We start from the raw sequence: 23,955 nt of genomic DNA on the forward strand, positions 1-23,955 counted from the left end.
TCGCGCCATTGCACTCCAGCCTGGGGAAAAAAAGAGAAAAACCCCCTTCAAAAAAAAAAAAAAAAAAAAAAAAGAAGGATTTGAATAATACAAAACAAAGTTGGATCTCTGTCTCACACCTTTACACCAAAATAAATTCCAGGTGAATCAAATATTTACATATCCAAAAAGACACTATCGAAGTAATTTTTAAAAACATAGGAGCTTTGAGAATAATCTTAAGTATTTGGAGACTTTTCTAAAAGTTATATGAAACACAGAAGTTGGCCAGGTGCAGTGGCTCATGCCTATAATCCCAGCACTTTGGGAGGCCAAGGTGGGTGGATCACTTGAGGCCAAGAGTTTGAGACCAGTCTGACCAGCATGGCAAAACTCTGAGTCTACTAAAAATACAAAATTACCCAGGTGTGGTGGTGCACGCCTGTAATCCCAGCTACTCAGGCTGAGGTACAAGAATCTCTTGAAACTGGGAGGCAGAGGTTACAGTGAGCTGAGATCATGCCACTGCACTGCAGCCTAGGTGACAGAATGAGACTCTGTCTCAAAAAAAGAAAGAAACCCAGAAATCATCAAAGAAAATACTGATAAATTCAATTACACAAAAATTTTTAAAATTTTCAAAGAATAACCATAAATTGGTTAAGGGCAGTGGCTCAGGCCTGAAATCCTAGCACTTTGGGAGGCTGAGGTGGGCAATTACCTGAGGCCAGGAGTTTGAAACCAGCCTGGCCAACAAGGTGAAACCCAGTCTCTATTAAAAATACAAAAATTAGCCAAGCATGGTGGCCTGTGCCTGTAACCCCAGCTACTTGGGAGGCTGAGTCATGAGAATCGCTTGAACCCTGAAGGTGGAGGTTGCAATGAGCCCAGATAGTGCCACTGCACTCCAGCCTGGTAACAGAGACTGTCTCAAAATAATAATAATAATCACCGTAAACAATATACATAGAACAAACTGGGAAAACTGAATTTCTTTTTTTTTTTTTGAGATGGTCTTGCTCTGTTACCCAGGCTGGAGTGCAGTGGCACAATCTTGGCTCACTGCAACCTCCACCTCCCAGGTTCAACCAATTCTCCTGCCTCAGACTGCCAAATAGCTGGGATTACAGGCGCTTGCCACGACAGTGGGCTATTTTTTGTATTTTTAGTAGAGATGAGGTTTCACCACGTTGGCCAGGCTGGTCTCAAACTCCTGACCTCAGGTGATCAGCCTGCCTCAGCCTCCCAAAGTGCTGGGATTACAGGCATGAGCCACTGCATCTGGCCGGGAAAATACTTTTAACTTACATACAAACAGCAAGTATTAAAAAATGACCCTATAGGCTGGACACAGTGGCTCATGTCTGTAATCCCAGCACTTTGAGAGGCTGAGGTGGGCAGATCACGAGGTCAGGAGATCGAGGCCATCCTGGCTAACACGGTAAAACCCCGTCTCTACTAAAAATACAAAAATTAGCCAGGCATGGTGGCGGGCACCCATAGTCCCAGCTACTCGGGAGGCTGAAGCAGGAGAATCACTTGAACCCGGGAGGCAGAGGTTGAAGTGAGCCAAGATTGCGCCACCACACTCCAGCCTGGGTAACAGAGCAAGACTCTGCCTCAAAAAAAAAAAAAAAAATAAAAAAAAAAAAAAAGAAAAGAAAAAAAAGAAAGAAATGAGACTATAACCAATAAAAATATGAACAGCATATATAAACAGAGAATTTACCCAAAAAATACAATTGCCATTTAAATATATTAAAAGATTCTCTATAAGAGCCATGAAATTTTATCTTGCAATGAGATACCATTTACACTATCAGATTGTCAGAAATCAAGAAATTTAACAGCACTAGTGTGCTATCAAACACGTTATTTTCATACATTGCTGATGGGAGACAAAATTGGTAAAACTCCTGGGGAAGGCAATTTGGTAATACTAACCAAAATCATTTTCAAAAATTGCTGGTGGCATGAAAATTATAAAAATCTTTGTGGGAGGAAGGGAATTTGCAAAATTTTATCTATCCAAATGAAAAAAATGCACACACTTTTTAAACGTGACACTTGCATCCCTAAGTATTTATCATACAGATATGCAAGAGGGAAATACAGTATGCTTGCATATCAATAAAGTGTTAAAGGACTGGTTAACTATATCTTCATATACATCCCTCAGGCATACTATGAAACCATCACTATGAGGCAGATACTTACGTACTGCTATGGAAAGATTTCCGGACTGTATCAAAGAAAGTTGCAAAATAGTAGGTATGTCATAACTGGGTTGAAATATATACTTTAAATATTACATATATACACACGTTAACTATAGAATATCTTGTGAAATTTTTCACAAAAAACTGGTAACCCTGGTTGCCTTGAAGGAAAGAGGAAAGGCGTGAATTCACTCTAATAACCTTGTCTCTTCTGAATTTTGTAGAATGTAAACCTATTACTTAAAACGCACACACATTTTTATATTAATAGAAAACAAAAACTGAGGCCCAAAGGCATCTCCCTAATTGACAAAAGATACAACCTTGCGTTCTTTCAGCAAACGTTTATTGCTCATCTGGTGACAGGTATTGTGATGGAAGCTAGTGCAGAAGATCCCCCAAAGACCAGGAGCGCCCGACGCCTGTCCCCAGGGTGAGCCCCTAGTGCGGGGCAGGGACAGGGTGGACAGAGTAGGGCGCAGGGCTGGGCTCGCGAGGCTCCCCGCCGCGCGGAGGCGGTAGCAGGACCCAACCGATCTTAACGGTCCAGGGACCAGGACAGCGTCTGGAATTCAATCTTCCCGAGCAAACTGCCGCCTGTAGAGACCAGCTCCCTTCCTCGCCCCCACAGAAACGCCCCCGGATTGGGCTTTTACGCTGTCGCCTCGATCCGTTTTCCCGAATCCCCAGGGAAGGACAGGCCCCTGGCGCCCCCACGGTCCGCAACCCCCTCACCACGGCGGTCGGAGCTCGGGTCTCTCCTGCCGCTGTTTCGGGCCACACGGTGTGTCCGTGCCTCCTCCGCAGAGGAATAGAAGAGTGGGTCCTCGCTCTCTGCGGCGCAGTGCCTGTCCCTTGACCTCCTCTCCATCTACAAAGCCTATTTCATGTTTTCCAAAACAAAAAAACGTTTTCCGTGTCTCCTGAGTCCCGGTCGCCACATGCGGGGCAGGACCGAGCTACGCAAAAGATCTCAAGAGAAACAACTGACGGAGCATCGCCCATGATGAGGCTGCTCTACCGATGGTCACTGAGTTGTGTTGTGGCACTGTCTTTGTACAAAGACACCAATTTTGTGAGAACGGTGATACGCATGATTCAACGCTCTCACGCCTCGGTCCCAGCAGCTGGAGCGCCGATTTTTCCCCGGTGGGTTAGCAGGTAGAAAACTCCTCGATATGGCCGGGCGCGGTGGCTCAAGCCTGTAATCCCAGCACTTTGGGAGGCCGAGGCGGGTGGATCACGAGGTCAAGAGATCGAGACCATCCTGGTCAACATGGTGAAACCCCGTCTCTACTAAAAATACAAAACATTAGCTGGGCATGGTGGTGCGTGCCTATAATCCCAGCTACTCAGGAGGCTGAGGCAGGAGAATTGCCTGAACCCAGGAGGCGGAGGTTGCGGTGAGCCGAGATCGCGCCATTGCACTCCAGCCTGGGTAACATGAGTGAAACTCCGTCTCAAAAAAAAAAAAAAAAGAAAACTCCTCGATAATTGGCCTAGAGGTGGTCCGCGAGGACGCCGGGAAGCTTGTAATTGGCTGTTTAATTCTCAGCAGGTGGGGTCTCAATTAACAACATCTGCTTTTCCTGGAGCTTATTGGCTGACAGGGCGGGCCGGCTTTGGATTCCATCCGGGTAATTGGGCAGCGGCTAGCAGCAGCCACGTCGCTCAGGGAGAGCCCGCGGAAGGATTGGTTGTGGCGAGAGAAGGCGATTGGTCGGACTGTGAGCAGGGTGTTGATTGGTGCTGGCGGGCTGCGGGGGCGGGGAAGTGGCGGCTGAAGCGCCGCCGGCCGGGCTCCCAGTAGCCGTGAGTGGGAGGCGGCGGCGGCGGCGGCTGGGGTGGCGGCAGCTGGCGTGAGGTGCGAGGTGCGAGGCGGCGCGCTCGACGGCTGACTGGAGGAGCGGTAAAGGCGGGGATGGAGAGCGAAGGTTTGGGGAGTGGGAAAGACTGTGTCATGGGCAGCCCGGGCCACTGGGAGACGGAAATGCGGGGTCGAGGGAAGGGAGGGGTCTGGCATGCCCCCGGAGAGAGGGGAGGGTGTGGGCGCAGGGGCGGGAGTCACAACCCTGGGCTGCGAGACGCCGCTCGGGGGCAGCTTTACCCACTGGGAGCTCCTAACTGTACCTGAGGAACATGCTCCGGTCCCACGCCTAGGCCACAACGGCCCCGGTGCGGGAGCGTTTGCGTTTGCCCCGAGTCAGTTAAGACTCTTCCACTGGGCCTTTTCGAGACTGAGAGCTGCCGTCCATTTATCACTTTGCTTTAACTTTCCCCAGCTTTTTCTTTAGTTATCGCTAATAGGACGGCTATTTACAGTCGTCAGAATAATACTTCGGGTTTTTTTTTCCCCCGGTATCCCTCCTTGTTTCTTAATGCAGGTATCATCGTAGGGATTGGCTGGAGACCCCCATTTCAAAGACTTTTAGACCCTTTCCTTGTTTTAAGAGAAAGGGGTTGATGCTTTTTTTTTTTTTTTTTTTTTTTCTCCCCTCTCCTCAATTTAAAAGAAACGTACCAGGGATGAGAAAATTGAGCTGATTCGATTCAGGCATGTCACGGTGTTGTAGGTGTTTTGTAGGTTCTGGTTATTAGATGAGTTATCTATGCTTTCATGGAGCTCACAAGGTGATTTGACTCCTGATCTCATCCTATTTGACTCCTGTCATTTAAAATGATAAAGTAAGCCTTAGTGATGCATGTCAAATAGTTGTTGGCAATTGTTCAATACGAATGTCGGGAAATTTCAAAGTTCGCTTTTACAGAAAACCATTATCTAACCACATTTCTCACTCAGCAATGATCTGCATGTCCTTCTTTTCTTAGCTTCCCCTAGGAACTGTGGTCTTAAGTTCTAGTTTCTTCTTCCTTTCCATTCAATTTTAAGTAATGAAACACAAGCTAGTAGTCAGTACTATGCAGCTACCCCATTTCCATTATATTATTTTCCATTTCTCTTTCTTTAAGAGAAGCTTGTAACTAAAAGGATATGAAAATTGTGAACAAAACTGTATTGACTGATCAAGTAGATTCTTATTTTTTGAGACATCAGCTGGTAGCACAAATTCATTTGTAATATCTGAAGAGGAGTTAGTGAAATTTAGCTTTTGCTTCAAATAGAGGTCGGCCAAAAAAAGCTGTGCCCATCTCAGCTACGCGGGACGATTGGGGGAGTTCAAGGCTGCAGTGAGCTGTGATCATTCACTGCATTCCGACATCAGTGACAGACCAAGGCTCTGTCTCTAAATAAACAACAACAAACTCTCCAGTTCATCAACTTCTGTCCGTCTCCATCATTGACACCTGGACTAGTCCCTGACTGGTCTCCTGCAGCCACCATTGCTGCCTTCAATCCATTCTCTTCACCACAGCCACAGATGTTAAGAATGATAAGCATGGCATGTGTTATGAAGGGATATTGGGGATGCTGGAAAGCCCATAGCAATGTAACTCAACCCCCAATGTAGGGGTTCGAGATTGAGGGGCCTTGGCTGCAGAGGCCCCTCTGCACTTGATCCTGATAGTGTCAGAACTGGAAAACAAGGCCGGGCACGGTGGCTTACGCCTGTAATCCCAGCACTTTGGGAGGCCGCAAGAGGATCACCTGAGGTCAGGATTCAAGACCAGCCTGGCCAACTTGGTGAAACCCTTTCTCTACTAAAAATACAAAACATTAGTTGGGCGTGGTGGCAGGTGTCTGTAATCCCAGCTATACAGGAGGCTGAAGCAGGAGAATCACCTGAACCCGGGAGGCAGGTTGCAGTGAGCCAAGATTGCACCACTGCGCTCCAGCCTGGGCAACAAGAGGGAAACTCTGTCTCAAAAAAAAAAAAAAAAAAAAAGAAAAGAAAAACTGCAAAACAAAAATGCAACTTGTCCTTTGGGCCTCTGTAAAGAGGTGTGATCATGACTGGCCAGCAAAACAGACTTATTTCCCTTGCACATTGTGTTGCGTAGAAATGACTAATTAGCTGTGTGACCTTAGATAAATCCATTTCTATCCCTGAGCCACAGTTTCCCAAATTGGAACATTGTTAATGGAATCAAATAAGTTCTGTAGTCCTTTCTAGTTATAAAATCTTGTGATTTCTATGCTCCATAAGCATTAATTATGGCCAGAAAGGTGTTTTTAAAAGCAGACAGCATGAAAATACAGATCAAGTTTATTCTTGTTCACAGGGCTAGATTTCAGTTTCCCCAAAGCCTTTAAGACCTACAGACTCCCGCCTGTCAAGATCTTCCTTGACAGACAGGAAACTCTGTGAAGGCAGCTGCCAAGTCTGCCTTGTCTGTCGTGTCCCCAGGGCCAAGCACACATCAGAACTCGATATTTATTGGTTTGAACAAATGTCCATTTACTGCAGTTTATTCATGTAGTACTGGTTTGCAGAAGGAAAATGAGTAGTATTTTAATGAGATGATTTTCAACTATGCACCATCTAAGAAATAAACCTTAAAGTTCTAGCCTCTTTCAACTCTTGCATTGACCAAGAATTTATACAGTCGTCCCTCCCTTCGTCATCTGCAGGGGATTGATTCCAGGAACCCCGAAGAACCCAAATCCATAAATGCTCGTGTCCCTTGTATAAGATGGCATAGTATTTGTATATAACCTACATACATCTTCCCCTATACTTTTTGATTTTTTACCCCTTGAGCAAAGTCTCGCTCAGTCGCCGAGGGTGGAGTGCAGTGGTGCGATCAGTTTACCGCGGCCACCTCCTGTGCTCAAGCCATCCTCCCACCTCAGCCTCCTGAGTAGCTGGGACTACATGCGCGCACCACCAAGCCCAGCTAAATTTTTTTTTTTTTTTTTGGTAGAAACAGAGTTTTACTCTGTTGCCCAGGCTCATCTCGAACACTTGGTCTCAGGCAGTCCTCCCTCCTCAGCTTCTCAAAGTGCTGGGATTAATTGGCATGAGCCACTGTGCCCGGCCTGTTTTGGTGTTTATCCTTCCTACTATAATGTGTTTTCAAGTAGAAATTCTTATTCCTCCTCCTGTTCCCAACATGCTCAGCATGTAAGAAAGAGCTAGTACTATTTAACCAAGACACATTAATAATGGAGACAAGCTTTGTACTTTACTGATCATATAAGAAAATATCTAAAGTAACCAGGGGACAAAAGTCAAATCCTTTCTAGATACCAAGAATAAATCATCCCTTAATGTAGGAAAATAGCAGTTTGAGAGTTATGTATTCAAGAATTATAAGCCAAAAATCTCCTTTATGAAACAACTTGTTTCCTTTTCTTTGGTATATACAAACATGGTTACATAATACCATCCAAACTTTCAGAGTGGTGAAAGGTTTCCTTTGCAACCTATTTAAAAAAAGAGAAGCTAATGTTTATCCAATGAGTTGGGCAAAGAACCTTATACAGGAAAACAAACAGCCTACATTAAACTCGGCCCTTTCTGTTCTACATTCTAAAAAGGTTGGGAGAGAACAGTATTCCCTCAGATTGATAGTCTCCAAAAATGATATACTGAATTTACTGAGTAGCTAATGACCCAAAATAGACAACACTCGAAAAGAGGTACCCATTCCCCACCCCGGGTAATAAAAGGAGGTTTTATTTTTTGCTCAGGCCGTGAGTCTGGCCAAGAAGGTGGATTAAGTTTGCTTAAACCAGGAAAGAGAAAAAATAGATTTGGCAAACTTGTAATTCTCTGAAGAACTTTATTCAGTTCTATTGATCAGTAAAACTGTGAGGCCAGATGCAAATTATGGTCATCTGTATGACCGTGTAGTAGTGTCCCCTTCTCCATGATTTTGTTTTCACTTACCCATAGTCAATCCTGGTCCAAAAAGAAATGGAAAGTTCCATAAATAAAACTGTTTTTTTTTTTTTTTTTGAGACGGAGTTTCGCTGTTGTTGCCCAGACTGGAGTGCAATGGCACGATCTTGGCTCACCGCAACCTCCGCCTCCTGGGTTCAAGCAATTCTCCTGCCTCAGCCTCCCGAGTAGCTGGGACTACAGGCACGCACCATCATGCCCAGCTAATTTTTGTATTTTTAGTAGAGACGGGGTTTCACCTTGTTGAGCAGGATGGTCTCGATCTCTTGACCTCGTGATCCACCCGCCTCGGCCTCCCAAAATGCTGGGATTATAGGCGTGAGCCACCGCGCCTGGCAATAAAAAATTCTTAAGTTTTAAATTCTGCTCCATCCTGGCTAGCATAGTGAAATCTCCATCCTGGCCCAGACGAGAATCCTGCCTTTGTCCAGCATGTCTGTGCTATATGTGCTACCCACCTTAGTCACTTAGTAGCCATCTTGGTTATCAGATTGAAAAAAAAAAAACCTATAGATTGGGTTCAGTACTCCAAGGCATCCACTGGAATTCTTATAACAATCCCTTGAGGATAAGGGAGGACGACTATAGTAAGAAATCCACCTCCAGTCTCCCTTACCAGACTGTCTGCTCCTCAGTGAGATTTCAGTGTTAGATGTTCTCTTTTCTCTCTCCATGCTTCCTGATTGACTGTGCTTTTCCTGAAAGCCTAAGTTTTGTTCCAGAGTAGGTTTTGTGTTAAAGAGTATGTTTTTAGCCTTACCAGGATATGGCCAGTTTTTCCCCACCCCAAGGTGAAAGACATTTTTGTTTACTGTAATTATTTGGGTTGAATTTTTGTACCTAAAGGCAAATTATGGCATAAGTTACATTCATTTTTAAGCAAATCTCATTTAAAACCAGCTTGTTTTGTTCCACCTGATTGTAATATCTGGAAATACTGATATTTAGTTTTCCGTTTTTTATCACCTATCTTAGGTTTTTAGTCTTTAGTGTATTTTTTTTAACCACCAACAGTGCTTTCTACCAATATTAATTTTGAACTGAATATGTTGATCAAAGTAAATAATGAAGATACATGTACTGTTACCCTGAGAGTTTAGGTAAAAGGGAGGATGGGGAAGGATTTCTAAAATCACTTAAAAGGTTTTTCACAAGCAAGTAATAACTCAGACTCTGGGTTAGAGATGAGATAACCTCTTCAAGCATGTGTACTCTTCCATGGTGTTATTTCCTACCTTATAGGGCTATATGACTATTAAATAAAATTATTTAATGTGCCTGGCATAGTAGTATCTACTCAACATATTTACTTTTCATTTTTGTGTCTTTAGTGCCACAGTAGCATCTAGCACATAATGCTTACTCCAGCTCTTGTGTTGACAATAAACTGAATGGACAGTGGCAAATGCAGGGACATAATAAAGCAATGCAATAATCTAGGTGTTTTAGCGCAGGGTCATAGAACTGCAAAGAGAAAAAGTGGTCAGATTCTGGATAATTTGAAGGTAGAGCAAATAAGACTTGTTGACAGGCTAAGTGTGCAGTTTGAGTGAGAAGATGACTAAGGAAGTAAAGAATGCAGTGGAGGTGGGCGCAGTGGCTCACACTTGTAATCCCAGCACTTTGGGAGGCTGAGGTTGGTGGATCACTTGAGCATAGGAGTGTGAGAACAGCCTGGACAACATGGCAAAACCCTGTCTCTACAAAAAATACAGAAATTAGCCAGGCATGGTGGCATGCACCTATAGTCTCAGCTACTGGGGAGGCTGAGAGGTGGGAGGATTGCTTGAGCCTAGAGGTTGCAGCTGCAGTAAGTCATGTGCCACTGCACTCCAGCCTGGCAACAGAGAGAGACCCTGTGTCAAACAACAAAGGGAATTGCCATTTGCTGAGATGCCAAAGATTATGGGGAGGGGGTGAATCAGGAGTTCAGCATTAAGCTTGAGTTGTTTATTAGACATCAAATGGAGATCCATGTAGGCAGTTGAGAAAGGTCCTAAATAGATCTAATAATTTGGAATTTATCAGTATATAGATAGAATTTAAAGCCAGGCTGTGAATGAGACCAAAGAAATGAGGTAGAACAGAGAAGACGGCAAACGACAGATCCCTGAGTCACTGCAGTGTTTAGGGGTTGGAAAAATGAGAAGAAACCAGCAACTGGGAGACTGCTGAAGCAGCCAGAAAGGAAAGAGGAAAAGTGGGAGGGTGTGCTATGGAGCAGGTGTTTCAGAGAAGAGGGAATCACCAGCTGTGCCAAAACCATGGGGACATCTGGTATCAATGTTTGGATTGAGCAATATAAAATAATTGGTGACCCTGATGAGAGCAGTTAGAATGGACTTAAGATAACTTGAGGACAGACATATTGACACTTGAGTTTTCCTTTAAAAGGAAGAAAAGGGAAGTAGTTGAAGTGAAATCCAGGAAGAGTTTTCTTTAAGAACGGAGAATGTTTGTCTGCTGATGGGAATATCCAGTAGAGAGGAAAGAAAATATTAATAATGCAGGAGAAGCAAGGATAACTTGTGGAGCAGTGCTTTTATGAAATACTTCAGTGCTAGGAGCAGAGACAATTCATCTGTGGTCACAGGAGAGAACAGCAAGCATTTAGGCATAGGTGGAGGTAGGTGGCAAATGTGTAGAAGCTTGTGGATATTTTCTTTGAATGCTGTACTTTCTCAATGAAATAGAAAGCAAGAACCTCAGTTGAGAGGTTGGAGGAGGTGACATGAGAGGTTTGATGGAAAGGGAGGCTGAGAAACTGTGGAATAAGGAAATATAATGAGGAGCATGTTAAAATATGCTTGGCAGCAAAATGAAGATACAGTGTCAGAGAAACTCATAGCAAGAAAGCCTGTAAGAAAGCCATTGCAGGCCGGGCGCGGTGGCTCAAGCCTGTAATCCCAGCACTTTGGGAGGCCGAGGCGGGTGGATCACAAGGTCACCAGATCAAGACCACCTGGTCAACACGGTGAAACCCCGTCTCTACTAAAAAAAAAAATACAAAAAATTAGCTGGGCATGGTGACGCGTGCCCGTAATCCCAGCTACTCAGGAGGCTGAGGCAGGAGAATTGCCTGAACCCAGGAGGCGGAAGTTGCGGTGAGCCGAGATCGCGCCATTGCACTCCAGCCTGGGTAACAAGAGCGAAACGCCGTCCCCAAAAAAAAAAAAAAACAAAAAGAAAGCCATTGCAGTAGTCTAAATAAGATTAAAGCTTCTGAATCTGGCCAGATGCAGCATTGTTGGTGTCATTAATATATAGGTAGAAATTGAACCCACATATGTGGATAAAATTGTCTAAAGAAAGCAGAGTGACATTAACAGTTGATGGCACAGGAAGAGAAGCCCAAACTTGTAAGGACCCTGCAGGGAAATATGAGAGGAAACCAAGAGAAGGAGGGCACAGAAACCAAGGAGAAAGTTTTGTGGAGGTAGTGGCCACCTTCCTGCTACCGAAGAGTTATTAGGTAAGATAAGTTTCCATGCATGCCCTCTGGATTGATTATCTAGGAAGTTACAGTTTTGGTGATGGAGCAGGGTAGAACCCCATTTCACTGTTGGTTAAGGAGTAAATGGAAACAGAAAGTAGAGACAGTAAATGAAGACGGTACTTCCAACAAAGATAATTAGTAAGGCCTTTGCTAAGCCTGGAATGGCATTCCTTGCAGAGGCAACAGCTTCTGGAAAGGCCTAGAGGCATAAAAGTACTTAAGGACTTAGATAAGTAGGCTGGTTTCCTGCTGAGCACTCTAGGAAAATAAAAAAATGAAAGAAAAGATAAGTAGGGCGATGAGGGCTTGGTGGCTCACGCCTATAATCTCTGCACTTTGGGAAACATAGGCAGTCAGATCGCCTGAGGTTGGAAGATTGAGAGCAGCCTGGCCAACATGGTGAACGTTCTCTCTACTAAAAACACAAAAATTAGCCAGGCTTGGTGATGTGCGCCTGTAATCCCAGCTACTAGGGAGGCTGAGGCAGGAGAATCACTTGAACCCGGGAGGTGGAGGTTGCAGTGAGCATTTTTTTTTTTTTTTTTTTGCTATAGAAATGTTTTATTAAGTCAAACTGCTTACTATGAAAATGCTTTAAAATGCAGCAGGAGATGTAAAGACTCAAAGAAGTGTGTAGTGACAATGGCTATCAGAACACAGTAAAGAATCCACACTGCTTCCCCCTTTACCTAGAAAAGGAAGCTTCTAGGCTACCTCCTCCTCCTCAGCACACTCCTCAAACTCCTCCTTCTCAGCTGTGGCATCTTGGTATTGCTGGTATTCTGACACCAGGTCATTAAGGTTGCTCTCGGCCTCGGTGAACTCCATCTCATCCATGCCCTCGCCCGTGTACCAGTGCAGGAAGGCCTTGCGCCTGAGCATAGCTGTAAACTGTTCGGAGACGTGTTTGAAGAGCTCTTGGATCGCTGTGTTGTTACCAATGAAGGTGGCCAACATTTTTAGCCCCCAGGGTGGGATGTCACAGACGGCTGTTTTCACGTTGTGAGGGAGCCACTCAGCAAAGTAGCTGCTGTTCCTATTCTGAATGTTGAACATTTGCTCATCCACCTCCCTCGCATGGACATGCGACCTCTAAAAATGGCAGCCACGGTTAGATAGCGGCCATGACGGGGGTCACAGGCGGCCATCATATTTTTAGCATCAAAGAGTTGCTGAGTGAGCTCAGCCACGGTCAGGGCCTAGTACTGCTGGCTGCCCCAGCTGGTCAGTGCGGCAAAGCTGGGCATGAAGAAGTGCAGCCAGGGAAATGGAACCATGTTCACGGCCAGCTTCTGCAGGTCAGCATTCACCTGGCCCGGGAAGTGCAGACACATGGTGACCCCACTCATAGTAGCAGACACCAGGTGATTCAGGTCACCGTAGGTGGATGTGGTCAGTTTTAAGGTCCTGGAACAGATGTTATAGAGCGCTTCATTATCAATGCAGAACGTCTCATCTGCATTTTCTATGAGCTGGTGGACGGAGAGGGTGGCATTGTAGGGCTCCACCACGGTGTCCAACACCTTGGGCGAGGGCAGGTGACAGAGTGAGACTCCAACTCAAAAAAAAAAAAAAAAAAAGAAAAAAAAGGACTTAGAAAAGGTAATTCTAAATAATTTAATATGAAATCTAAATGTATGTTTTTTAAATACTTGTTTCATTTTATTTTTTTTTTGTGTCTTTTTTTTTTTTTTTTTTTGAAGACAGAGTCTTGCATTGTCACCAGGCTGGAGTGTACTGGCGTGATCTCAGCTCACTGCAACCTCCGACTCCCTGATTCAAGCGATTCTCTCCTGCCTCAGCCTTCTCAGTAGCTGGGATTACAGGCACGTGCCACCATGCCCAGCTAATTTTTATATTTTTAGTAGAGATGGGGTTTCATCATGTTGGTCAGGCTCGTTTCAAACTCCTGACCTCGTGATCCATCTGTCTCGGCTTCCCAAAGTTCTGGGATTATAGGCGTAAGCCACTGCGCCTGGCCAATTTTTTTGTCTTTTAAAACTGATCAGTTCTCCTTGGGTGGGGAAAGCAAAGTATGCTTCTATTTAATCCTATGTGTGTGTGTACCTTAGCTAACTTTAAAAAAATACACTGAGCCCTTTTTTAAATGAAATAAATTTTGAAAAAGCTTTTGAAATTGGAAGGTAGGCAGTATTATTTTCAATAATGGTGTGCTCCCATGCCTCTCTGCTATTCATACAAGTATTGGATGAAAGCTCCTTCTTTTCCCTGCTTTGCTTGTTTCAGAATGTAAGAGTGCAGCAGAAAATGTCCACTGAACGGACTTCTTGGACAAGCCTGTCCACCATTCAGAAAATAGCCCTGGGCCTTGGGATCCCAGCCAGTGCAACAATTGCCTACATCCTATACCGCAGGTATAGGGAAAGCAGAGGTAAGTGAGCCCTATGACTCTGCATGTGAAAATGTTCAGACATGCTCCTGCCTTGTTAAATTGAAAAAACTCTTTCCTTGCCAGATGTTGTGTGGGTTTTGTTTTGGGGTTTTTTGAGACAGGGTCTCACTCTGTCACCCATCCCGGAATACAGTGGCACGATCATGGCTCACTGTAGCATCAACCTCCTGGGCTCAAGCAGTCCTCTTACCTCAGCCTCCAAGTAGCTGGAACCACAGGCATGTGCCACCATGCCTGGCTAATATTTGTATTTTTTCTAGAGAGGGGGTTTTGCTGTGTTGCCCAGGCTGGTCTTGAACTCCTGAGCTCAAGCAACCTGCCTGCCTCAGCCTCCCAAAGTGCTGGGATTATAGGCATGTGCCTCCATGCCTGCCTGAGGTATTGCAATTGGCTTTCTGAGAGGATCTTTGACCAAAATTATTCGTCTTTTTTCCTTTGAGACAAAGTCTGGCTCTGTCACCCACACTGGAGTGCAGTGGAGTGATCTCGCTCACTGCAACCTCCGCCTCCCATGTTCAAGCCATTCTCCTGCCTCAGCCTCCCAAGTAGCTGGGATTACAGGAATGTGCGACCACTCCTGGTTAATTTTTATATTTTTACTAGAGATGGGGCTTCACCACCAGGGTGGCTGACCTCAAGTGATCTGCCTGCCTTTGCCTCCTAAAGTACTGAGATTACAGGTGTGAACCACTATGTCTGGCGTAGTCTTTCTATGTTCTTACATAGCAAAGTAAGCTAGTCTATGAAATGAATTCATTTTATAACTCCATTGATCTGTTTTCTTCAGAAACAACCACACAGCAACGGGTTCTTTTTTAACTTCTATACTCTTTTCTCGTATATATTCCTTTTCTCTACGTAGTTGTTAGAAGGCACTTTCCTCAAAGACTGGATCTAGAGGATAGGACCTAGAGAAATGACTTATGTACATATCAGTCAGGAGAAGTTCTGAGCCTAATGGACACCTCAGGCAACTTTTGCCCTTCATTCTTCTCCAGTAGTCATGTCTTGGGAGAAGTAGTTTGCCCAAACCCCACCACCCCTTTATTGCAGAGTCTGCTTTTTCCATTTTGGCATCTGAAACTGTGTCCCAGAAAAAATGCCCATCTCTGACCTAATACCTGCTCAGATGCCACTTTTCCTTGTTATTGTGGTTGAGAATCCTCAGTTTATCTCTTGGATCGGTGTCTCTTCGACAGCCAGATTCTGGGGAGGACTGGTAGTTATAATAGCTTTGGGTGTTATCTAAGTCTGATCTGATGAATGATGATCTGTGCAGAAGAGCGGCTGACATTTGTTGGGGAAGACGACATTGAGATAGAGATGCGGGTTCCCCAGGATGCTGTGAAACTCATAATTGGCCGGCAAGGAGCCAATATTAAACAGGTAAGTGTGTGAGCAGGAGTCCACTTCTCTAAGGATTGATTCTGTTCATTGATTTCATGTTTTTTTCCTCTGACTCCATATCACAAAATACTCCCATGCTTGCTCACTCGCTCGATCTCTCTCTCTCACGCTCTGTGTGTGTGTGTGTGTGTGTGTGTGTGTGTGTGTGTGTGTTTTTTTTTTTTTTTTTTTGAGATGGAGTTTCACTCTTGTTGCCCAGGCTGTAATGCAATGGCGCAATCTCAGCTCACTGCAACCTCCGTCTCCTGGGTTCAAGCGATTCCCCTGCCTCAGCCTCCCAAGCAACTGGGATTACAGGCGCTTGCCACCATGCCCAGCAAATTTTTTGTATTTTGAGTAGAGATGGTGTTTCATCATGTTGGCCAGTCTGGTCTCAAACTCCTGACCTAAGGTGATCTGCCCGGCTCAGCCTCCAGAGTGCTGGGATTACAGGCGTGAGCCACCGCATCCAGCCACTATGTATATTTTTAAAAGAACAAATAGAGGAACTTTTTAGCTAACTAAACTTGTTAGCTACTTCCCTTTTAGAGAAGAGTACTCCCTAGAGAAAGGATGACTTAGCTTGAACTAAGGGTTTTTGACTGGGTGATTATCACCATGGTATAGCTTGAATTACCCTTTTCTATGGAATTAATGAACTCATTAATTGACAGTAAATACTGAATGGCTACCTGGTTCTTACCATCTTCCATTGTTCAGCTGAAATGTCAAGAAAACAAAATATTTGATTCTCCAGTCCAAATAAATTAGCAGGCAGAAAGGATTCTATACACAAAGATAAATGGGTTCGAATTCACTGCTATTTGGGGTTACATTTGTTACTACTCTCCTTACATAAAGTAACTGAGGACTGGTTTAGCCAATTCCTTTGGCTAACACTACTTCCAGGATTTGGTTTAGAGTATCTGTAGCTGACTGGGCTCAAATGGGAGCTCTTCTAGAATGTACTGCCAAATGTCCTTTTCTCTGCAGCTGCGGAAACAGACAGGTGCTCGGATTGATGTGGACACAGAGGATATAGGCGATGAGCGAGTGCTGCTTATCAGTGGTTTTCCTGTTCAGGTGTGCAAGGCCAAAGCAGCAATCCATCAGATCCTGACAGAGAATACCCCAGTGTCTGAGCAGCTCTCAGTTCCCCAGAGATCTGTGGGCAGAATCATAGGTACCACTGGATGGCTTCCTCTACTGTTTCCTTTATTCTTTACCTTTGCCTCTCTTCCACACCTTCCCAAGGGTTTCTTCTGGCTTAGTTCCCCTTCACCGTGTAAGGGAAAAAAAGACAGGGACATTAAGACCAGAGGTTTACTGTTTGGCAGAACTAGTGGCAAAACCCTGTTTCCTCAAGAAGTTGTATGATTTGAACCTTATAAATTGATTCCTTAAGGGTTCTAGTAGATGTATTAAATTTACCTGTTAATTGGTTTTTAAAGGTAAGCTTGGGATGCTCATGTTATCTCAGGTCTTTGAAGATAGTGCTCTAGAGAGTACCTTTTATGCTTTCCCCTAGAGCATCCCTTAGTGCTGCTGTTAGAGGCAGAGAAACGTCCTGCCCTTGATCCAGTGTTCTGACACACCATGTAGCATATCTTCTTGTGACTTGGTATGGCCATGCTGAGCGGTCAAAATGAAAATGACGTGAAGTTAAACTAGCCAGAGTATAGAGTTTAAATAAAATGGATAAAGCAAATAATATGGTATTCTCCTTTTCACAGTAATGATTTCAGTAGCTCCTGCTTCCCATACAACATCTTATATTTTGTTCACTTTAGAAATGAGAACTCATTCTCTTCTCTTAGTATATACAAAACAGTGATATTTCCAGTTGCTAAGGTTGGCCAGGAGGGAAGGGTAGGTTTTTATGTATTGTTCAATGTAGGGAGAGGCGGCGAGACGATTCGTTCTATCTGTAAGGCCTCTGGAGCCAAAATTACCTGTGACAAAGAATCAGAAGGGACATTACTGCTATCAAGACTTATAAAAATCTCAGGAACACAGAAGGAAGTGGCAGCAGCCAAGGCAAGTAGCTGATAGACTTGAACTATACCTAAGCATGAGAAGATCCTTTTACTCTATCCTGGGTCAGAATATCATCCTTTCTCTTCTTTTCTACAGCATTTGATACTGGAGAAAGTTTCAGAAGATGAAGAACTTCGGAAGAGAATTGCTCATTCTGCAGAAACTAGAGTCCCACGCAAACAGCCAATCAGTGTGAAAAGAGAAGAAGTGAGAGAGCCAGGTGGAGCTGGAGAGCCAGCTTTATGGAAAAATAGCAGTTCTAGCATGGAGCCGGCTGCACCCCTGGTGACTCCTTCACCCAAAGGAGGAGGCGACGTGGCTGTGGGAGTGCCAAAGGAAGGTTCCTGGGAGAAACATAGTGATGACAGCTTTCAGAAGTCTGGAGCCCAGGCCATCCCAGAGATGTCCATGTTTGAAAGTATGTAACAAAGAGGGAGCCCATTAATCACAGAAGATAGAAATACTGGCTAAGACATTGGAGAGATTACAAGGAATGCTTTCTCAGTCTGTGAGCAGCCAGTATAATATGGCTGGAGTCAGGATAGCAGATTCAGTAAGATATGAAGGTAGGATAGTGGTAGAGGCTACACTAACAGTTGCTGGACAGTTTGAGGTTACAGATGTTGATCACTGAAAATGATTTATGCAGGTTTAAGATTCTGCTCCTAACTGCAGGAGAAAACTTGGTGCCTCTTCCACTCTGGACCAAAGTTGATGGAAGTCTTCTTCCTTTTCCAAAACCCAGCCGGAACCACTTCTTTCTTGAGACAGACTATACTGAGACAAGTTGTCACCAGCAGAAGAGAGATATTAACAAAGATGAATTTTATTAACAAAGATGAATTAACCAAGAGGGTATTTGTAGTTTATTATTTACCCTAAAACTTTCTGTGTCTGGGTACCCTCTGAGTAGACCTATAATTCCTGCCTTCATTGTAGGCATTTTCTGTAAACTAGCAGACCTATGTGGTGAAAACGCACAGGAGCTTGGAGGTATAAATAGACTGGTGGGAAAGAGAGAGCTCCTTCTGCCATGTTTTACCAGCCTGCTCTGTTATAACCTCTTAGGTTATATCCTTTAATTTCCAACCTTTTAGGTTAGTTTCTGTAGCAGAACAAGTGAGCCTGGGATAATATCCTCAAAGTACTTCAAATGTTTTGTTTTTGTAACAACTTGAATAAACACAGGTTTTCTTTAAAAAAAAAAAAAAAAAAGACTGGCTTAGGGCATGGTAGTGCGACCTGTGGTCCCAACTACTTGAGAGGCTAAAGTGGGAGAATCATATGAGCCCAGGAAATCGAGGCTACAGCAAGCTGGGATCGCACCACAGCGCTACAGCCTGGGTGACAGTGAGACCCTGTCTCAAAAAAAGTTTTTTTTTTAAAAAAAAGAAATAGTGGCTTAGATTGCCCAAAATAGGAAGCAATAAAAAATTTTTCTGTTTTCATGAATACGCTTATGTTTATCATCACAGATATTCCTTTCTGGTAATATTTTATTTGGATTAATACTACACATAATATTTTTCTAAATATAAAACAGTTGATGATGAAAATGAACAAAATATGCTGACACAGGAAACAAATGAGTAATATATCAAACAATTGGATTTACATGATACTATTTCTCTAGATATACGTACTCTTTTTTTTTTTTTTTTTTTGGAGACAGAGTCTTGCTCTGTCACCCAGGCTGGAGTGCAGTGGCACGATCTCTGCTCACTGCAACCTCTGCCTCCCAGGTTTAAGCAATTCTCATTCCTCAGCCTCCCTAGTAGATGAGACCACAAGTGCACACAACCACACCTGACTAATTTTTTTATTTTTTAGTAGAGATAGGATTTCACCATGTTGGACAGGCTGGTCTCAAACGCCTGGCCTCAAATGATCCGCCCACCTTGGCCTCCGAAAGTACTGGGATTACAGGCATGAGCCACCACATGCAGCCTAGACTTACTTTTTCCACAAGTAAAATTCTCAGCCAGATTTTTTATTGCCTGTTTCATTACTCTTTTTGAAAATTATAACTATTCAAAAAGAAAAGGCTGTGAGCTTTCTCTTCTATACATAGGCGCTGGCCTGGGCGGACCTGGTCCCCAGGAAGCTCACAGACTTGTCCAGGGTCACACAAGGAGTCAGTGGTAGAATAGGATCTGGAACAGGCCCATATCCGTCGCTGTCCATGTGAGGGTTGCTGTCCATGTACCTTTTTTCTGCAGCTAGCATATGGAAGATTTACCTTCTTTATAATTGGTGACTTGAATACATAGAACATGACAAAGAATGTAAACTGTTATTTCTTTATAATTGGTGATTTGAATACGTTGCACATGACAAAGAATGTAAACTGTTATTACTCAGTTTCATGGAAAGGTACAAAGGATAGCTTAGTATCTTTCTTTTTTTTTTTTTTTTTTTTTTCTGGAGAGAGTCTCGCTCTGTCTCCCAGGCTGGAGTGCAGTGGCGTGATCTTGGCTCACTGCAACCTCCACCTCCTGGGTTGAAGTGATTCTCCTGCCTTAGCCTCTCAAGTAGCTGGGATTACAGGTGTCTGCCATCAGGCCCAGCTAATTTTTGTATTTTTAGTAGAGACAGGGTTTCACTGTGTTGGCCAGGCTCGTCTCAGCCTCCCAAAGTGCTGGGATTACAGGAATGAGCCACCATGCCCAGCAGTACCTTTCTTTAGGATATTCTTGTTTGATTCATCCAGTTGTCCTTCCAGCCATTTAAAATGGTAACAGCTGTTTTGTAAAAAATACAAAAATGGCTGTATTTGTACCTCTCACTCCCCGATGTAGTCTCTTTATTCCAACCAGAGCGGTGGTCTGATATGGCCACCATCCTTATCTCTGTGTTCAGTCCCCAGTCCTGACTTCAGTTTCCATGCTGATGAGTACCTAGAAGTCTACGTCTCTGCTTCTGAACACCCCAACCACTTCTGGATCCAGATCGTTGGCTCCCGCAGCCTGCAGTTGGACAAGCTTGTCAATGAGATGACCCAGCACTATGAGAATAGTGTGGTGAGTTGCTGGGGTTCAATGAAAAGGAAGGCATATCTTTCTCATTACAATCTCATCCTTTCCCTGTGGAGCAACTACTTGTTCTTTCTTTCTTCTACTATTCTATTTATGAGCACTACCGCTTTGTAACTCTATGCTCTCCTGATTCCTCATCCCCATGTACAGCCCGAAGACTTGACTGTGTATGTAGGAGACATTGTAGCAGCACCTTTACCTACAAATGGTTCCTGGTATCGAGCCCGGGTCCTTGGCACCTTGGAGAATGGAAACTTGGACCTCTACTTTGTTGATTTTGGAGATAATGGAGATTGCCCACTGAAGGACCTCAGGGCTCTCAGGTCAGTGCTGAGGCCAGGGTGAAGTTAGCTGCTTCCCAACTATTGACTCAGTTCTGGCCATAGGGTGGTGAGCTGTTGGCATTTGTCAGGGGGATTTGGAAGGGAACCTGTTTATAGAGAGCAGATGGTTATCATCTCATGTTAGTTGGTTCTGTCTGAAAGCAGCAAAATAAGAAGTTTCTGGCCCCAGGATTCTAATTTTAGTTTCTTTTACTTCAGGAGTGACTTCCTAAGCCTTCCATTTCAAGCAATAGAATGTAGTCTGGCACGGATCGCCCCCTCAGGTAAATTGATCATGCCATCTATTGAGCTTACCTCCAAATAGAATAATTTTCGTACAGTTCATTGGAAGGAATTCTCACGTTCCCAGGCTTTTTGAATTCTGGGGGCTTGGGTGCCTTTTCCTCACCAGCACTAGCAGCAGCCAGAAACTTGACTGGCAGACCCAACCCCACCAGAGAAGACACAGGTGCCTTCCTGAGTAGAAAAAGGTAGTTCCAACTTCCTTCCAGGGTATAATCCCCACCCCTACCAGCAATAAACCCTACAATCTTTTGCCAGGTGACCAATGGGAAGAGGAAGCTTTGGATGAGTTTGATAGACTCACTCATTGTGCTGACTGGAAGCCTCTAGTAGCCAAGATCTCTAGCTATGTCCAAACTGGGATCTCAACTTGGCCAAAGATCTACTTATATGATACTAGCAATGGGAAGGTAAGACTGGCATTCACAAACTGCCTATTATATCTTCAGTGTATTTATAGCCTAATTTATTTTTTCTTTCCCAGAAACCCTTATCTGATACTACTCTTACTTTGTAAGATCCTTCTTACCATCTCACCAAAGGAATGTCTTTAAAGTGTCAGTCCTGCCTTGTTTTCTCAAATTTGCCCTTGCTTACTGAGAGAACATCATTCCCTTTTCATTTTTCTTCTCAGAAAGTTGATATTGGGCTAGAATTAGTACGCAAAGGATATGCAATTGAGCTTCCTGAAGACATGGAAGAAAACAGAGCTGCCTTAGACATGAAGGACATGGTGAGCCATTGTAGTTTACAGGGTGCTTCTTCCAGGCAAATGTAGCACATAGACACTAAGGGCTTCTAGTCCTTTCTTAAGGACTCTGAGCTCCTACAGTACTTGACCCAAGGAGCATTTTGTCCATCTTGGTAGCCAAATGCAACTGCCTTAACCAGGTCCTATGAGAGGAATGAAAGGGTGGCCTCTTTTGTCCTAAAAGCCAACATGTTCCTCCTTTTTTCCTCTTTTCCTCCACTCAGGCCACAGAAACAGATGCCTCTCTCAGCACCTTGCTCACTGAGACCAAAAAGAGCCCTGGAGAGATAACGCATACCCTTTCCTGCCTCAGCTTATCAGGTACAAGCAGCATTTCCTCCCTAGAGCGTCTTTGGAAGTTAACTTTTCTCATTGAGTCTTTCCAAACGAGGGAGGTTAATTGAAGGCTTAGTTCCTAGTCAGGTCATTGAGCACTAAGAGGTCCATTTTTCTTTTGAGCCTCGCTGGCAGTGCCTGCTAGAATAGGGCAGTGTCTAACTTTCTCCTTCTTATCTCTCTTCAATAGAAGCTGCTTCCATGTCTGGTGATGATAACCTTGAAGATGACTACTTACTCTGAAGTCTGCGCTTCAGCTTGCTCAACCATATGCTTTGCTGTGTGAGTGTAGCTATTCTCTATCTGTAGCAACAGGAAAGTAATGAGGGTGACACTGGGGCACTTGCTCTGATTCCCTCTTCTCTACCCTGTCTTAATATACTTCTCTGCTGCTGCTTTCCTGCAGCTTAACTTGCTCTCAGATTGAGCACTTTCAAGCTTTTTTTGTATTTCTGTCTTTGGCAGGATTTGGCAATAGAATTTGTGCCTGGAGGAGAGGAGTGTATGATAAAGGATCCATGCAGTCCTTCCTTTATTACACATACAGCCTGGCTTGCTGTGGACCAAATTCATGTTCTCCTCCCATTGGACTACCAAAAAAGGTGTGGCACAGAGGGAGACAAGTGTAGACACATTCCCCCATTCCACCTCCCTGCTCTGTCTCCAACCCTTCAGGGTTTGAATACTGCTGTGTTACTTCCAGACTGTTCAGCATCAGGCTTCGTCCCCTCTACCCAGTCATAATGCGCATCACTGCTAGGCTGGGTCCTTTTCAAGGCTGGGAAACAGTCAGGCTTTGGTCATTGGAAGTGATGATTCTGCAGACTTCTGACTCACCTTTTCAGGTGACTCTGGTTAAGGAAAGTTTTTGAGTGGTGAACTCAAAGACTGTAGTTGAATTAGGAGGCAAAGGCAAAAATTAGCATAATTATATTTAAAAGCCTCAGGAAGTGGGAAGAGAATACTGCCTCCCAGCCTCAATTGCTAATATGTTATTGAGACAGGTTTTTGAAACTGCTCCAGCTATTTGTCTGTAACCTTTAGTTAAGATATAAGTAGAAAGGAGACAGAGGCTCAGGAAATTTTCTAAATTGCTAGTGTAATATCTATATGTATACATACATATACACCCATGGAGAGAGAGAAAGAATACACAGTTCTGTTTAAATCATTTGGAGGATTTTTTTTTTTTTTTTTTTTTTTTTTTTTTTTGCTGAATAAAGTTCTCAAGAAAATTTTCTAAAACCAAATTCTGATTGAATCACAAGGTGGAAGCAAGCTGTGAGCCTAAATCTGATGAAAACTGCCTCACAGAAAGGGGCCCATCTATGAAACAAGTGTCCCTCCCTCCCATATAGACATTTATATTATTTCCCTAAAGTCACTTCAGAAACAACCATTTGCTGGCCAGAAACGGTAGCTCACACCTGTAATCCCAGCACTTTGGGAGGCTGAGGCAGGCGGATCACTTGAGGCCAACCTGGTAACCCCATCTCTACTAAAAATACAAAAGTTAGCCAGGCATGGTGATGGGCACCTGTAATCCCAGCTACTTGGGAGACTGAGGCATGAGAATCACTTGAACCTGGGAAGCAGAGGTTGTCACACCACTGCACCTCCAGCCTGGGCAACAGAGCAAGGCTTTGTCTCCAAAAAAAAAGAACTATTCACTAAGAACCAGAACCAATTTAGGTTTAGGCTGTGTGAATAAGAGCCCACCTATACTATTCAAAAGAAAAGGCCCAGATTAAGATTCTACAAACCAGGATTCTAGGAGCAGCTCTGGTGAGTAGCTCATGTAGTCTTGGAGGAATCTTTAAGGAAGAGATCTCTACTCTACTGTAAACTTTGTACAAAACTTTAACACCACTTG

The 23,955-nt window shown here is 44.0% G+C and overlaps 1 protein-coding gene and 1 pseudogene across 2 annotated transcripts; one reads left to right on the forward strand and one right to left on the reverse strand.

The window, feature by feature from the left end:
• Positions 1–3,975: 3,975 nt before the first annotated feature.
• On the forward strand, positions 3,976–23,332 carry TDRKH (tudor and KH domain containing). 2 transcript variants are annotated; one of them, XM_032267340.1, is made up of 14 exons: positions 3,976–4,107; positions 13,746–13,890; positions 15,191–15,297; positions 16,291–16,480; positions 17,195–17,334; positions 17,431–17,752; positions 20,194–20,354; positions 20,520–20,692; positions 20,912–20,976; positions 21,254–21,405; positions 21,630–21,728; positions 21,971–22,067; positions 22,273–22,364; positions 22,548–23,332. In XM_032267340.1, exons 2-13 carry the CDS (start codon positions 13,767–13,769, stop codon positions 22,323–22,325), a joined length of 1,683 nt encoding a protein of 560 aa, XP_032123231.1. In that variant the 5' UTR covers positions 3,976–4,107; positions 13,746–13,766; the 3' UTR covers positions 22,326–22,364; positions 22,548–23,332. The 2 variants fall into 2 exon arrangements, with proteins under 2 accessions (XP_032123231.1, XP_032123232.1); XM_032267341.1 differs by lacking the exons at positions 16,291–16,480; positions 17,195–17,334.
• On the reverse strand, positions 12,047–13,039 carry LOC116542505 (annotated as a pseudogene).
• Positions 23,333–23,955: the final 623 nt, after the last annotated feature.

Source organism: Sapajus apella, unplaced genomic scaffold (genome assembly GCF_009761245.1).
Source record: "Sapajus apella isolate SASKATOON/1434 unplaced genomic scaffold, GSC_monkey_1.0 scaffold169, whole genome shotgun sequence".
NCBI classification, from domain to species: domain Eukaryota; kingdom Metazoa; phylum Chordata; class Mammalia; order Primates; family Cebidae; genus Sapajus; species Sapajus apella.